The 18430-nt window shown below is 28.6% G+C and overlaps 1 protein-coding gene across 16 annotated transcripts in view; it reads right to left on the bottom strand.

Annotated features, from left to right (window-relative positions):
• Positions 1 to 18430, bottom strand: part of LOC141526969 (uncharacterized) — a 92417-nt gene that overhangs the window by 31608 nt on the left and 42379 nt on the right. For 8 of the 16 annotated variants that reach the window (XM_074242150.1, XM_074242151.1, XM_074242152.1 and 5 more), the window contains 3 exons: positions 12264 to 12369; positions 8683 to 8745; positions 4619 to 4755 (listed from right to left, as the gene is read on the bottom strand). In XM_074242150.1, the coding sequence (XP_074098251.1) occupies positions 4619 to 4755; positions 8683 to 8745; positions 12264 to 12369 (306 nt within the window). The remainder of the gene's footprint in view (positions 1 to 4618; positions 4756 to 8682; positions 8746 to 12263; positions 12370 to 18430) is intronic. The other 8 variants (XM_074242153.1, XM_074242157.1, XM_074242159.1 and 5 more) reach the window with 3 other exon arrangements.

The following is an 18430-nucleotide window of genomic DNA, read 5'->3' as shown; positions in this document are numbered from 1 at the left end:
AAAAAGAGGGTATCGGCTGTTAGAGGAGTAAACTAAAAATTACAAAAATAATTTATAGAAAAATTATTGTTTAAAATAGTATCAGAATACCCCAGGGTACTTTTAGAAGTTTTTCACGTTAGAAACAACAATTTTTAAAAATGACTATTCACTAGAATTTTTAAAGTTCATGTCAAAATTTTCTAATAAAATCATTAAATTTAAAAATTCCAATATAAATCCTCTTAAGAGGGATAGCCACTGTGACGCTGGAAAAAATAGGCAATTTTCGGGAATTTTTTTTACTAGGATAATAAAGGAATTTGGGGATCGGGTTTTTTTTGTTTTATAAAGTATATGTTGAGGATAATTCTCCTAAATTTTTATTCAAAAATATTTTGTTATCACAAAGTTATAAACATTTTTGTAGAGCACCAAAAAAATTTCCCCCTCCATTGCCGGTACTGTAATTCAAAAACGGATTATCTGAAACAAAAAAACCAAACGGCATTTTAATCTATAGGAATGTCGCTATCGTCGCACGTAGGGGATTTTGAAAATTTTGATTTGAGAAAAAATGGCGCCATATTGAAAATTTTTTCGTCTTTTTTCCTCATTTTTTGGACTCAAACAGCTTTAAAAATCTTAAAAATTAAAATTTTCAAAATCCCCTACGTGCGACGATAGCCACTAAGTAGACGAATACGGGGAAACAAAAAAATTGAGAATCGGTTCATATTTACGAAAGTTACAGTACCGGAAAGTTTGAAAAAGTCGTTTTGAGAAAAACGCGAGTAAAGTTTTAAGAAGATTCTCGCAACTTTAAAATCTAGTCTTTCACAAAATATTCATACTCACATCAAACTATCAAGTCCTGGGCCATATGAGGGTTCTTCCTCCTTATCTTTAGTATTGACCTTGACTTTTTTATTTTTTTACTGGCCGTTTCCATGCGGCTTTCAGCAGCTTTAACCCGAGTAGCGTCGCGCTCAGCGCAGTATGAGTAGAGTGTTGGTCCTACTTTAACATCGAGATTCTCTAATATCTTCAGAGTTGCTAGAGCCCCATCATTGAATGTAATTGTTGAAATATATAAAGCTATTTCAACAATAAGGGAATAAGAAGAATTTGTTTTTGGGGCGAGCTGCCACACTAATGCATTGAAGCTTTCATTATTATTTTGTGTAAACCCACCGACACATCGTTCCAATAACTCTGGATTCGATAGATCTTCATAGATCTTCATTTTTCAACTAATGAGTCCAAAGTATTTGTTGCCACAGCTTTTTGAAATTGACACCACGAATTTGCACCTTCAGGACAAAGAAAATGCTGCGGATCTTCGGGTGATGAAAACTTGTGATAAAATGTTTGCCAAATAGCATTATACATCTCATCAACATCATTAGAATGACGTCTGATTGCTAAACCATAATACTTTGTAAATTCATTAATTGCTTTGTCCGTTAATCGACCTTTCCCACCTAAACTTTTCTGTGTATTTTCTTCTTTTCCTGTTTTTGTCTTCTTGTTAGTTCGTTGCTTCTTCAAAGCCCTTAGTCGACTGCCCATTCGTTTTTGCACGTGATTAATACATTCCTTTTTTTTATCTTCACCATGTCCCCATACGGTTTAGCATCACAAATATTTTTATACGTTTTAGTGTCACCATCACCTATATAGTTTACATACTTAACGTTATGTAATAACTCTGATCGCATAAACATCTCTTTTATTCCATCTACCTCCATTTGTCCAGAAGAATTTTCATGGTTTATTGGACAGTCTAGAGCATGGTCTTGCATAAATTGATCGTATTCAGCTGTTCCTTTTTTGAGCTCATTAGCGCACACATCTTACAATAACTGGATTTCATACTTACATCTACGATTTTGCCAGTGAAGTAACCAATTAGAGAAGATATACCAAATGAAGATTTAAACCCTCTTTTCTTCCAACTACCGTCACCGGAGACAGAAATTCCAGGAATGTCATTGGATTTTAAATGCTTGCAGGTTTCTTGGATTTCTTCTTTAGCAGCTTTTTTCAACACTAAATCACAACAGTTTCTAGCTGCATTTCTGATTTGTGTGACCAGACGATCGTAAAAGCTATGGAACATTGGTCGTGGTAAATCCATGAAAGCACAAAATCTTTCAGCTCCAGATAACCCAATACCAATTATCCGCATTGCAAAGATGAAACGGCGATTAATTTCATACGCATTCTTGATGAGTGGACATGAATTTATCAAAACTGGATCACATTTTTGCAATTCACAACTAGTTTAAAACCTAATCCTCGAATACTTGTCTCAGTAAAGTTTACATCACCACCACACTTTTTACACGATACACAGCCACTTAGTAAATTAAATATCGAAAAAAATTTATAATTTTGTAGCTAATACTCGAATCAATTGTACAATCAGATTTTTGTGATAATTTCCTCTTGGAAGCACTATCACGTCGTTGAGAGCCAGTATTTTTTCAGTTTCATATCTGTTGAGCGGTCGATTAAATTTTTTCCTGTCGTTTGGCAGTTTTCTTTCGTTTTTAATAACTTTACTTTGTTTACGATCCATTATTTAACAAATTTTTTTGTTAAATAAACAAAAAAAAAAGATCAGAAGATTTAAAAAAATAAGTAAGTAAACAATAACGAGTACACTAAGAAACTCAATAAATTAAAGAACGAGTGTGTATTCATACAAAACAACTAAACTATGAGGTACAGTATCTCAACAATAAGAAAAAATATACGTTAAAAGTCAAATAATTGTAACGGTTGACAATCGTGAGGGAAAACAATCGCCAACCCGTACGAATCAAAGACGGAGCGAGCAGGCGACGTTTTCGTCGAAGCGCCGCGCGTAAAACGGTCAATCGACGCGCTCTTATAAAAATGACTATAACTCGAAAACTATTCGGAATTTTTCTATAAAATTTGAAATACATAATTTTGAATATATAAACTTCAGTTTAATGAAAAAAAAAAAAAAATTTTTTTTCCGAAATTTTACAGTGGCTATCCCCCTTAATGTTACTTGATACAAAAGTTAAACATTGTATAGCTTTGAATCATCCTTACTAAAAGGCAACGTTTAATCTTCTAAATTGGACATTTATATGATTAACCAGGGCAGCGACTTCAGGAAATTCCTATAATATAGCTTAAATAATTTATTCCGCTTAGTAGAGTCGCTTTAAACTTGTAATGAATAGATGTAACCACGATTCAAATAGGAAATCTGTTCCTTTTACTGTTAAAAATTCTTTGTAGTTTTTACAAAAAAAATTTTACTGCATTTATTAAATGCATCTGTTACTAATTATTCAATAACTGATATTAAAATTCTTTGATAAAATAACTAAATTGGAAAATCTATAACTTTCAAACAATGATATTGACAAATTTTCATAAAATATGAGCAATTGTAATTGTATCAAAGCTTTATTGTAACGTGTTGAAATTGGGTTTACAAGGAGTTTAGTTTTACTAATGCAAACAATTTACAAATATTTAGCATAACTATACAAGTTAATTGAATCTATGTTTTACGAACACAAACAGTTAGTTATTTAAGCATATCTTGTAAATTTACAACGATACAATTACATTATAGAAACGTTATGATTCAGCATAATGTTTGTCATCCACAAAATCAATAACTGTAATTTGACTGCAATGATTAAAAAATTGTGTGGTTGTTTAATTTCATTGTCTCCCTATTTTTATTCTAATTAATTTAATCTATTATACGGTAGATTTACCGTAAAAATCGTGAAAATAAATTCTTCATGTAGTTTTGAAGAGTTTTAATAGCAAAAATATTTTATGTCAACCGAAAATATAGTCAATAAATGATGTCCATATGATTTTAGCAAATTTTAGTATTTTTAATAAATTCTACGTTAAAAAAAAAAAAAAAATCTTCAAAAATCTTAATTTAAAAAAATTTTTTTTTATCAAAAAATTAACATTAAAAAAAAAATTTGTTTTTTCATGAAAAAATATGATTTTTAAAAAGATCTAAGTGCGATTTTTATGAGTTTAAATATTATTGTAAACCATGAAATTTTAAAATTACCAAAATTTAACTTGATTTTTGAAAAATTTTAACCAACAAAATAATGAAAAAAAAATATATTATCTTGAATCAAGCAAATATAACTAAAATTAGCAGACGTTCAAAAATTTGGACTTCTTTTTAATAATTTAATTAGGACAAAAAAAAATGTTTTTAAAAAATTGCACATATAGTTTTTAAAATTTTTTATAAGTCAAACACTTTCTTTTAATTTTTGAAAAAGAATTTTTCAATAGAATAAATTACAAAAATTTTCAGATGTCGGCTAATTTAATTTTCATACCAAGCAGAAAGTTTTTTAAATCAATAAATATCACTCGGTTCAAAAACTGTTCTGTTTCATACAAGATGAAATTTTTCAAAATAATCTTTACTCAAAATTAATTCATCAATTGTTGTTTTTTCAATGAACATTTAAAAAAATTAAAAATTTTATAAATTCATATATATTTCAATGATTACTATAGCAATATAACTAAATAAAAAACAAAATCAACTATCGGATCAGAAAATAGGTCGAAAGCGTTAAATAAATGATGAAAATGTTACCCGAACTTTATCAGCAACGACATTGGTGTCCACAGCATCAATTCCACCAGCGTCAGCGGCAGTGATGAATTCATGATGTCTGTAAGCAAGCTCCGGGCACTTCTTTCGTCTCGGCAATGGAGGTTCCAATGTTGGTCCTGTAAATTCAAGCAATTCATCGTAAATAGTATAGCCGCTTTTCCCTAAGCACTCAACACAGCTAGGTATATATATATATATATATATATATATATATATATATATATATATATATATATATTTGTATATACAATACACATGTAACTTTGAGAGCGTTCTGGACACAATATGTATTCATCATGAATGTCAATGCTTGAGAGAACATTAAATGCTTACTATTCAGCAAGGAAAATTTACACGGGACTATAACAGGGAACGGATTTAAAAGCTCGCTATTTAATGATTCAACTTGCACCGGTATTATTATTTATTCCTAACTCGATCTGATGACCCTCGACCGCTTTTCGTCTCGTGCACTACCAGCTCGATCCCTCATGTTTCGCTAACGCGAACGCGAACGCAAACATTCGAGACCCTGCTGGCCTTTGTGATAACATTATAGTTCAATATTTATTAATTAACTCTCGCTCAAAAGCTACCAGCTCTTCAAAATTCATTATTTCACAGACAATACACTAATTTATTGAATAATTATCCACCGTTGCACAACGCGATCCAGTTTATTGTTCGATAGAATCACAATGGTAACAATAACAATAATTTTATATTAAATCGTTAGTATTGTTTTTATTAATATTGCGATTTTGATGTTTATAACACAAGACATGAGCGATCGATAGTATCAACTTGACCTCGAACTTGGCTATATACTTGGCAATATACTCGCGAATTACTATTTTAAATAATAGATTGCCTCTACTATTTTAGAAAAAAAAAAACATTACTTTGGATTCTTTAAGCCAAAGGGCGTATTACAGCAGAGTGATAGGCAAAGTGCCAAAAGGGTGGATACCAAATTTTTTTGCCATTTTAAAATCTTTGTAGAAATTGTATAAGCGCGTGTAAAGTTGGTGAAAAATTACTTAATAGGTTGTAAAATAAATTTTGTAAGAAAATAGTGCTTAAGTTAAAACCGATCGACGGTGTTAAATTTTTTGTTGGACAGTAATATTTTAATTTTAAGTTTTTTTCAAAATTGTTAATTTTTGTAATTTTTGCTCCAAATTAAAATTTTGTATGAAATAAAAGAAATTCAATGAAGTTGATAAGGAATTTTTTTGTACATTACTAGAAAATAAAAACTTAAAAAGAAAAACGTTTTGAATGTAATAAATTTAATTGTATTGAAATCAAACAAAAAAATTTCAAATTAAGAATTTTTTTTTATTAAGTAAATTTTACATAATTTAACAACTTATTTGTTGATTTAAGACAGTTAAATTTTTCAAAATAATGTACTTTATGAAAGACTTCTTTTTTTCACTCAACTTCATAAAGAAAATTTTCTTGAAACACCAAAAAATTGTCCTAAATAATTATTTATGGAAATTAGCAGACTTCTAGCAATTCTTATAAAAAAAAATATTTTTAAACATTCGCATATAATTTTTAAAAATTTCTACAAGTGGAATTTTTTTTCATTATAATTTAATTGTTATAAGAATCTAAAAAATTATTAGATGTTTGCTAATTTAAATATCATAATTATTTTCTTATCGGAAGAATTAATTGAATTGATTTTTATTCAATTCTAATAACCTTATTCTTACTCTCTAAAACTAAAATTAAAGTAAAAATTAAGGCAAATTTCGACATTCATTTATCATGAAAGTAAATTCAATTATCAATTTCAATAAATTTGTACAAAAGAATTATTTTTTGTGTTTTTTAAATTTTACCAAAAAAATCTAAATTTACTTTTTAAAAATAACCTAATTTTTTTTAGCGATTATAAATAGAAATCCGTCATATTTCTTTCGAACTCTTTCAATTATAAAAAGTACATAATGAATCTCACCCTTTCGGTAAATTTTGTATTTTTAGCTGGATAACGAGCCTCTCAATCGATTGGTAAAGTATATTAATACGCCTTTTTGCCTGAGAACTCAAAAGGGTCGATAAATATTTTACACCCTTTTAGCTGAAGCAATGCTATACGAACAGAAGCCTAGTTATGAAATCTAATTCGTTATACAAGAATGAAATGCATGAAAGTTATTTATACTCAATTTGAAAACACGAAACTTGCTTGGACTAATGCAGCTTAAAAAATAGAAGTATAAAATAATTTGTCATGAGTCCATGAGTAAAAAATACTTTATTATGCACGTTACTCTACATAATCTAGCATATATATATTAACAGCATGCACAAGCTCTCAAGCCTTAAAACTTGCGCCTAGGGTCGCAGGTGCACGAATAGTTATTGTCGAAAAAAAAAAAAAAAAATGACGATTGAAAAAAAATATTTTTACAAAAAATAAAGCTCAAGTTATTCAGAAAAGTCTCGATGCGTGGAAAAATTTTTTCCTTGCTATCTTTTATTAAAGTTCTTCCAATCTTTTATTTATATTTTAGTGCATTGTTTTTATTTTTATATTGTTCCTGTTTTTGGTTATTCTGAATTTAGAGAAGCTCTAGGGAACGGGTACCGGGTGAAGGTTGGCGGATAGTAGTGGGAAGTTCATCATACAACTTCCTATATGATATGTACTATTCTTGTTATTTTTATTAGACTGGGTTATAGGTATCACATGATATAATGCAGCTATCGATTCGTCGAAAAGTCATAGTTTAAACTAAACAGTAGTGCGCCAAACATGCGACTTTAGTGACTTGGAATTCACGGTTTCTCTATACTCTATAACATACATCAGTCACGCAACACCAGAGATTCAGCACGCGATTTTTGCTTTTCTAAATTATGTCGTTAAAGATAACGAATGTAGGATAATAAAATTTTAGCACTTTTACTGGGAACAAACTTTTTTCGGGAATACCAGTCGAGCAAAAAACAATTACCGGTCAATGCACTTGCGACCTTTTATGCAATTTTAAACTATCAGGCTACATTGACAGAAGAATTTTTTTCGAATAAGTAAATATTTAAATCATCTATGTTTTGTTTTTTTTTTTATTCAAAGTGACTTACTTGACTGAAAAAAACTTATTGATCCAAGAAAATTATTTTTAAGAGAATCGGATGTCTTTATTCAAGAATTTCTTGTCTTGGAACTCGTTTTGTTTTAATTAAAATTTTACATCTCAAGATAAAAACTATGTTGTCTTCGTGAAGTATAATCAAACTCTTCATCTAAAAGATTTATTTCTCAAATTCTTCATTCAAAATTGCAAAAAAAAAATATTTTACTTGAATTTATTCTTAAATATATTTTAGACTTATTTTTAATAATAAAATAAAGTATTTAATTGAATTTATCATTTTTCTTTAAACTTTTCTTCTTTGTTCTTGAATTTTATTTTCTTGATTTGATTCGTGAATTTTTTTAACTAATTCAAATTGAATATTTCGAAATAAAAATGAAATTTTGAAGATAATATTTTTCTTGAATCAGCTAAATTTTGTTCCTTCTTTTATTTAAACAAATAAGAAAAAAATTTTTTTTAACAACAAAGTAGTTATTTTTATTTCGATTAAAAATTTCAGATAAATTTGATGAAAATTCAATACAAATACTTATTGCTCATTCTAGAAAATTCTGATAAATTTCTCATTCTAAAAAAATCCCTCTATCAATGTAAACAAACATAAACAGCTAATTAATCATAATCATTGTCATAATTAAATAAAAAAGCAAGCAGGACATATAGTAAGCGTGTATTTTTGTTTATTTCTTACGACTCATTTTCTTACGTTCGTATCAACACGTAATAGATTTAAGATTAGAGATAGAATTAGATTAATTAAGAGTTTAATTACAGTGTGTAGAAAATAATAGTAAGTAAATAAATAAAATAATAATTTACATATAAATATAATAGAAGTAATAATAATAATAATAATTATAATAATAATAAAAGGCTTGGTTTGCGTAGCACCCGTTCGTAACGTCACTTTCGTCTTACCTTCGGTATTATTTTCATCCTCAGTTGACTTGGCGGATTGTAGCTTCGCGGTCACTTGCTTCGCTGCAATCAAAATTCGCAGCTGGCACCGATTTCGATTTTGGCAAATTTTTAACTTTTTACTTAGTATTTTTTTGCACCCCTTTTCACTACTTCCAATTCATTTACATTTTATTAATAATAATTAAATTATTTTATTTACAAATTCATGGTTATTGTGCAGGCAGAAATTTATAAAAAATATGACGCATTTTTTTTTTAACAGCATCTATATATAATTGCATCAAAATATCATTCAATTTTTATTGGTTTAACAAAATTTTATAAATGACTTTTTTAAAGTCAATAAAATTTATAAATTTATTCAGAAAAATAAAAATTTATTTTTTTATTAAAATATAATGCTATGTTTATTTTGAAAAAATTTTAAATCCAAATACCAAGTAATATAAACATTGTAAGAATTATATTGTTGTTGCAATTTCCCAATTATGTCACTGCCGGGAATCGAACCCTGACTTTCGAAATTCCAAACATATAACATTATCTCATTGCTATTGTGAAGATATTTAGTTATCAAATAATATTTTGACACTTGGCTGAAAATCAGAACGGAAACTTGTGAATAAAAATAAGTTAATTATAAATGCGTCGAATTCTTGCGGTTATTTCTGTGCATATAGCCAATCGAAACGCTTGATTGCGGTATAATAAGAGACTAAGGGAATAGTGGGGTCAGGAGGTTAGACTATGCGCGGCACTCACCCACATTCACCCTCTCACCCTCGCAATCATCCTCTTACCATCTTACTCTTTCTCTCTCTTTCATTTGCTCTTTAGGGAATCCCCAGAACACGCGATGCCGTCGTTCATGTGCACATAATGAGCGTCTGTTTTCCGGGCAAATGTACTCTTTGGATTGTGACTTATTCAAGCATATAAGTACTAAAAAGGAATCCTCGTTGACATGTATAATCCACGAGAGTGTGCATTTTAGAAATATAAGAATAAACAACTAGCAACATTTAAACTCAGTGTTAAGTGTAATGAAGAGTAATAGGTGAAGAGTGTCTGCAAGAGTAACAAGAAACAAAACAACAAAAGTACTATCAACAATAGTTAGAAAAATACTAATATGTTAATGGTAATTATTAATTAATGTTATTAATATTTATAATAATAAAAATAATTGTTTTTGGAATTAAATGTTGACATACCAATTTTATCTCAACCAAAATATTTCATTAAAAATTTTTTAGAAGTTTGCTATTTCAGATAACATCATTTATTGTAACTTAAATAATTTCTTTTAACTGAAAATTTTTATTAATTTTTTCAAGATAGTACTGTAGATACTAAAGAGTCAAATGTCAAATATAAAGTCTCGTTTGATTTATGTCGAATGGAAAAATAAATTAACTTAATTCAAGAGAAAAATCCTTGAACTAAGAAAATCATTTTGAAAAGCTTCGTCGTCTTGGTTTAATTTAAGGAGAAAAATTCTTAAAACTAAGAAATTTATCTTGGTTTAATTAAGTAAATTTTGTTTGATAAAGGATATTTTATCTTGATTCAAGACAATGAAACTCTTCAAAATTGTTTTCTTGGTTTAAGAATTTTATTGCAAAATCAAGCTACTTTTTTTCGGTGTTATAAATTTTCTTATACAATTTTGCGTTAGAGAAAAAATACAAAAATAATTTTTTATTAATTATTACTATCACAATCTCTGAATCTTTTTCTTCAATTATGCAAAATGTTTAACATGTTATTTTCTGTTACTGTCTCAATTTTTATTGAAATCTTAATAGTACTTTTTGTAAAATAAAATAAAATAAATAAAATGTTATAAAAATATAAATTTATCGTCTGTTAAGACTCAATGTAAAACGTAAGAATTTTAAAAGTTCAATATATTTTACTTGTTCTTTGATTAGCTATTGAGAAAACCAGAAATTGCTGTGTTTAAGTCTTTTTAACTATTAGTAAGAAATATTTTTTGTATAGTAATAATATTATTACTGATATATAAATAGCTAAGCTTGTATCTATGTGATGTATCTTTTTACCATCTTTTGAAGCCTTTGCATTGAAATTTAATGAATAAATAATCAAAAATTCAATGTGATTATTGCTTTACTACAACTTACTAACAAACCAAATTTTATTACATTCTTCACAGCAATTCTAAAATCGACAGTACTACCTTAAAATTGATACAAAAAATATCTGTATTGTCGATTAATCATTGAAAAATAATTTTATATTTTTCGTATGTAAAATATAAATTTTGCCTAATATATTTTTATTCCAAACAATTTAAATTGAGAGTTAGTTTATTTATTAATCGATTGTAAATCAATTTATTTTTTATTTTTGAAAAATATCAGCTTAATGCCTATTTGAAAACATAAAAAATTAAAGCAATGAAATTTTTTTTAACATTAAACTAAATATATTGGAAAATATATAGGCATACGGCAAAAAGAAAAATGGAAAAATTACATTATATAATGTAAACGTGGCGCTCCGTGATGAAAACTGGAAAAATTATAGTTCCAGATTGTAATTATTACTATAAAATATAAATATCACATACTACAATGTAATTCTTGTAAAATCTTTAATAATTACAATCTGAAACTGTCATTTTTCCAGTTTTCATCACGGAGCGCCACATTTACATTATATAATGTAATTTTTCTATTTTTCTTTTTTCCGTGTAGAATTTTAATAAAATTTGATTAAAAAATATCAAAGAGTATGAGTAGAAATAAATATTTAATTATGAGCACGATTGATTAAATTTACTTTAAACAGTCTTCTAAAAAATTTTCGGTAGAGATCGATAGGTCAAAATTTAATTACTAAGACAATTAGATCAAAAGATATATGTTCATACATATATGTATTAAAAAATCTAGTAAAAATAATTAATACTAGTAATTAATGAACTTTAAAAATTAAAAAAAAAAAAAAAAACAATTATTATAAATTTATTTCATCTAGTGTAACAATGAAAAACGTGTAGACGTTCACGAGGTGTAGGCACGACCAAGAATAATATGACTAACACTCCTAAAAACAAAAACGAACTATTTATTTTAAGAAAAAGTCGTAAGAATATTTGTAATATTAATTAAACATTTTTTTGCAATTTTAATTGATGTTCATTTATATTTTCATTTCAAAGGTCTAATTTTATTTTGAATAATCATAATTTATAAATACTAAATATATATGTAATATTCTTGAATAATTCTATGGACAAGCGATTACTTGAAATGGATATAGATAAAAAACAATGTGAACATCAATCAACAATGCCAAGGTAATATAAAGATGAATAAAGAACAATAGTATTGAATTTGTTCTCATTTTATATTGATCCTATTTTGCTATTACGTTTTTTTTTTTTTTTTATTATTTTATTATATTATTATTTTTGTTTTATAGTTTGTGGGTCTTTTTGCAATTATTATTTGTCTTTCTTCATTTTTTTTCAAGAATAAGATATAATTTTTTTTTTAGTTATTTTATTCAAGATTGTCGGTGGAAAGAGGATTGTAAAATAAACTTACTGGAAGTCGGTGGTGCTTGGGGTGCACGACGTACAACTGTGTGCTCCTGATGCGGCCCTGTGTACTCATGCCATGTATAAGTGCTCCTGTACTCTGAGTGGAGCTGCTGAAATACGAAAAATATCAAGAACAAACTCATTATTTTTTTATTTCATATTTGTGTCCGCGTTTTCTTATAATTTATACGCTGAGAAATTTTTCAACTGAGAATTTTTTTATAAATCGTTCGCGCGATTATTCTTCTCACTACTCATATATTTTTTTTTCAACCGCATCATACCGATAGAAAGCCAAATAAATTTAAGAAAAAAAATTTTGAATCAAGAAAATTATTTAAGAAAAAATTTGCTTCAAAAATTTTTTTATTTGTTTTCAAAATTTTTTTGCCCCCATAAAAAAAAAATAGTATCAAGAATATTTATAAATTTTTCGTACATACTTCAATTATAATTATTAATTACAATTAAAATGAACGAAAAATATATCTTGGAATGTATAAGAGGTATAAAAAATTACAAAAAAAGTATGGAAAATTCAAAAGTGCACGCCTCATAATCTCATTTTCTATAATAAAATTGATCAAAATCAAATACAAATACTTTTAAATCTTACACGCCATTATCCCCCCAGAAAAGAAAGGTACTGCGCATATGTTGAAAATGAACTTTATTTACATAGATATAGATATACAAATGATTAGTGGAATTGTAATTTATTGATAATTACAAATAAACTACATTGAATTAGACCGTTTTCTTCAAAAGGTCTTAGCTTTGAATGATACTGAAACGTATAAAAAATAAATGGACTTGATCAGTTAAGTTTTTCGGCAGTTATCATGACCACGCCAGTTTTTATATATAAATTTGACACCCGGACATCCACGGAAGAATTTTTTTTATTTATTTGAAAGCAAAATGTCTTTTAAAAATGTCATAAGTATTGAAACTAGTGTTTTTCCATTATATTTATACATAAATATTGTTCTACAAGTACGATACAAAATAAATAAAGACAATTTTAGTTGAAAAAATCACTTGATTTTTGTAAGACGAGAGTAGAGCACAACCGTATCCGCTTCGCTTATGAGGCGTGTAATAAATTGGAAATATTTGATATTAGATTTTGTTTTCACTTTTTTGTATGTATTGTTGATATACTTTTAATTTTTTTTTAATTATAATTAAGGAATATAAAAATACATACATCAAAATTTACCAAGAGTTAATCATTAAAAATATATTTTTTACATATTTCTATTTTTTATTTTTCAACATGTATTTGTAATACAAATTTTTTCATGGGTTATGTGGATCACAAATTTTGACATTGTATGTATCATTGCACACTAATATATATCACAAAGGTCACATGGCACAGTTCTCACAACGCCCGCTTAAACTTGTTTCACAATTCATATAAAATGAAAAACTGCTACAGTTTATAACCAGAATACAAAAACAATTAACTAAATGAATGGGCAATTCATTTTCTTTAATATTCATTATTTACGTTAGTTATTTTATTAAAATTTCAAATTTTTGTTTATTTATGAGAAAAGCTAAGTACGATTAAAAATAACTAGATAACTAAGAGAATTAGAAACGATATGAAAATTTTTGCTATAAATATGTATATTCTGATTTCTCTTTTGACGTAAAAAGCCTAAAAAAAATGATGCTGCATGAATAAAATTGTTCTATGACTTGTGACACTAAACCAGAGAAATGTAACATTTTACAGCGTCAAATGAATTTTACTACCTAAATATTTTGATAACAATTTGTTACTTTATTTTGTGATCGAATCACGTTATTATATTATACGACGGTAAAATTAAATATATTGGACCGATAAATTGGTTTATTTTTTTTTACGGCCATCTCTTTACTACTATCATACTGTTATTGGAAAAAGGGACGAAATAAGATCGCATATTTTTCATTGACGTCTGAGTCTGAGTATAAGAGAAATTGAAATGCCCGAAAATGCTCAAGTGTCCAGAAAAGAACATGACGTCATTTTTCATGCAAAGAAATTTTATTTACCTTTAAAGAAAAAATGTTTACTTTTTAAAGTATACCTACAAAAAGAAGTAAAAAAAAAAATCTCAATTCTTTTAATAATTTTTCTTATGAGAAAAATTTATTGAAACATTAACTATATCAAAAACATAGCATCTATTCAAGCTGAACTGCTATACAAAATGAGTTCATATAATATGAACACTACTCCTCTAAAAATCAAAGAGTAAAAACTTTTATTTACAGAAAGTAGTTAATACAATATCTAAGCTGTTAGTCCTTATAATAATCAATAAAACAATCAGCTATAAAAATCCATATGATGTAGCTATATCAGTTTATAATCAGTTTTACACAATATGGAAATGGTAATGGTTCGAAGAAATTATAAAAAAAGAAATGTAGTAATTGGATAAGAACTAATGATCATAACTTGTAATTAAAGATAAGCTAAGCTTATATAGTTCTGTTTTTGGCAACTTAATTTACGATACACTATATTATTAATATGGATTGATAAAAAAAATTTTTATAAACTAATGTTCTAATCGGGAAATTAATACTTCACTGTTAAAAATGTTTGTAAAATTACAATCATTTTACAAAACAAAGGTTGATTAAAATTACAAATCGATGTTTACCACTGCGAAATTATGAAACAATTCTAGTAATTTTCCAAAAGATGTCAGGAAACTTAGTAGGATGTGTTGTAATTTTACGATCTTAATGTAAAAATCCTACTTGTATTGTAATTTTACAGAACTGTTTGTCGAATTTCATGAAAAAAATTTTAGATTTACAAACATTTGTAATTTGGTTTACTAGAAATTTTTATAAAATCACAAAAGAAAGTTGTAATAGAAATTACAATAGGGTCATTGAAAATTTAGTAATTTTCTTTGTAATATTCAAATTTTGATTGTGAAATTATATCATGAATTGTAATTTCACCAACAATTATTATTTTTTTTAATGTGTGTGGTAATTTTACAAGACTGCTTGCTGAATTACTTTAAAAATGTCTTATATTTGCAAACATTTTTTATAATTTTATTTACTAGAATTTTTTTGGTTTTCACGAACTAAAGTTGTAATATGTATTACAATGACGACTTTAAAAATTTAATACTTTTTTTGTATTATTCAATTTTCGATTGTACAATTATTTTGTGAATTGTAATTTTGTCGAAAATTTTTATTTTTTCAATGATCTCAGCAATTGTACGAAACTATTTGCTGAGATTTTATAGAAAACTTTTCATATTAACAAACGTTTCTTGGAATTTTATTTCCGAGAAGAAAAATTACAAAAAAAATGTACCGAAAATTTATTTATTTATTACAATGGAGATATTAAAAATTCTTTTCATAACAAAGAATTATCTAAAAACTTTAATTAAATTATGCAAAAATATTTCATTATGTAATTTCGATTTTTTTTTATGATCAATAATTTCGATTTGCTTAATTTTCATTGAACTATTTAAATTCAATAACATTTTTTAGAGTTCCGACTTATTTTGAGCGATTCAACAAAATCTGCAAATATTTAAAATTCATTTCAAATCCTGTATATAAAAAAAAACAATATTAATTTTTTCTGATTTCAGTTACAAACTTTTAATTTTTTATTCTAGATATTTTGTTCATAAAAATATTCATTTTAGAAAAATAACGTATTTTATTTTATTAGTTTTTAAATGTGAAAAACACATTTAAGGCACATTTGTGCAGCCAGAACAAGAAAGCCTGTATAGGCTTGATTTTATGACTTTAGGTAATTGAGTTGACAAAGGACTCCTCATTTTACTATGTACAGTATAATTGTAAGATTTTACGAGCCGGCCGAAGGCCGGCGAAGTTTAATCTAAATTATCCGAGTGTCTCGCACGAGAGATTACGAAGGTAGTATCACTACTTTCATGTCTTTGACCACAACGTTTAGAGCGATTTAAATTTAAGGCGCCGCACCAATCACCTATTGTGGCGCCGCCTTGCTTCTACTAACTCATTTGTATAAAGCTATTGTAATTTTTATTTTACCTATAAGGGTTGGGGGATTTATTAATGATTGGGTGGGAATCTCTCGTACGAGACACTCGGATAATTTAGATTAAACTTCGCCGGCCTTCGGCCGGCTCGTAAAATCTTACAATTATCCTTCGTGTCTCGCACTTCAAGATTACGAAGGTAGCTATTTAGAGCGACATTTTTAAAGTCAAAATGTTTTTCAATTATAGTGTGGAATAAAAATTTTTATTAGATCAGTAACTTATTGGCTACAAGTTATAGCACTCAAGGGGTGACCGGCGACAGCACCGTCTTTGTAAAGTTATTATTTTTCAAAATTATGGGTTGGTGGTAAAATTTTGCGAAGACTGCTGATTCTTGGGACCAACCAGCTACTCTTTTAATCTCTTCAACAGAAACGCCTCTCTCATAAGCCTTAGACGTTGATGCGTGGCGCGTGGAGTGCGCCGTGAATCTTCGATCAACTCCTAACTCTACCAATGCTGACCTTATCCAGCGGGCAATGGTTTCACTTTTAACTGCTTTGTGAGGCTTTTGGAAAGAGATAAAGAGTGTATTTGTAACACCACGAAGGTCTTTCGTCGCAGTTAGATAACATTTTAAGGTATTCGCCATACATAAACCCGGGTCTTCCAAGAAAAATGGAACCTTCAGCGTCGGTTGTGGGGCACCTGATCGAGATGTCTTCATTCTCTCCGGAATCAGTATTTCAATTCCATTTTCCCCAGTGATGATATTTGGGATGCAGATTGATGCCAAAGTTTGGCAACGATGGCCTGTACCCAGGGCTAGGAGAATCACGAGTTTTTGCGTTAATTTTTTCAATGATAACTCACTCAGCGGAACCCACGTTGCTAACTTCCGTAGTACCGGGTCCACGTCCCATGTGGACTCATATTTCGGATGACTCGGTCGAATTTTTGAGGCCCCCTTTATGAATCGGCTTATTAACCGATTATCTGTTATATCTTCGCCAGATATTAAGGATAATGCAGCTCTAGCCGAGTTTAGTGCACTATAGCCGCTGCCATTATTAAATTTATTTGATAAAAATTTCAAGATCTTTTTTGTTGACACGACGTAAGGATCTTCATCACCCTGAACATTCCATAGCCACCACGATTTCAGCGTACCGTTGTATTGCTTTAAAGTAGATTTCTCCAGCGAAGCAAAAGAAATTTCAATCGCCTCATTTGGCGTTCCTTTATTCAGCAGCGCTTGGTTGATAATCTGGCGGCAACCAGAGTAAGTTTTTTCGCCAGAGGGTGTTGGCGTGACCTGCAAGGAGAAACCAGTAAATTAGAATTAGCTTTAAATTTAAGCTATTCCCCTACAATCAACTTTTTGAAGGCTGGAAACCAAACTTGAGTGGGCCAAAAAGGCACCACTAAAATTCCTTCAGCTCTGTCATCCTTAATCTTTTTTATTACTTTAGCTATGATAGAAAAAGGAGGGAAGACATAGAATACCCAATCAGACCAGCTGATTGTAAACGCATCAAACGCAAGAGCTCCCGGGTCTCTTTTCCAAGAACAATAGGTTACGCAATTTGGTATTGATCCGAGAAGCGAACAGGTCGATCTCTGGTTTGTTGAACGAGCTAACAATCATACTAAACACATACTCTGCCAACTCCCATTCCGCATCAGAGTTATCTATTCTTGATGAGAGATCAGCCTCTACGTTGGCGACTGAAGGAATATACGTAGCGTATACCCACAGCTGGTGAGCTTCACACCAGTTCCAAAATTCGCAAGCCAGGTCGTGGAGGCCAGAGTAACGGACACCACCCATACTCGACTCCCGGACAGCAAGCTACGACTGACCCAACAATCCTAGCAAAGTCGCGAATTTTAATTTTCTCTTTCTTCTTGAGAATTTGAATTTGTGCTCGAACTGCGATTTTTTTCTCTGGTGGAAGCTCAACTCTCATGGTGGAAGAATCTAGAATAAAGCCTAAGTATTTGCACCTCATTTCGGGTTTTAATTTAGATTTTTCGAAATTGATAATAAAGCCAAGTCTCTGAAGGACTTCAACTGTTCGGTTAAGGTTCTCGCGACATTCCTGAGTAGAGTTAGCCAGACACAAAAAATCATCTAAATACACAACTG

The sequence above is a fragment of the Cotesia typhae genome, unplaced genomic scaffold (assembly GCF_013202065.1).
Source record: "Cotesia typhae breed Kobodo isofemale line unplaced genomic scaffold, CoteBio_Ctyphae contig_4, whole genome shotgun sequence".
Lineage (NCBI taxonomy): Eukaryota > Metazoa > Arthropoda > Insecta > Hymenoptera > Braconidae > Cotesia > Cotesia typhae.
The sequence above is the reverse complement of the archived record's forward strand: the minus strand, read 5'-3'. Positions and strand labels throughout refer to the sequence as shown.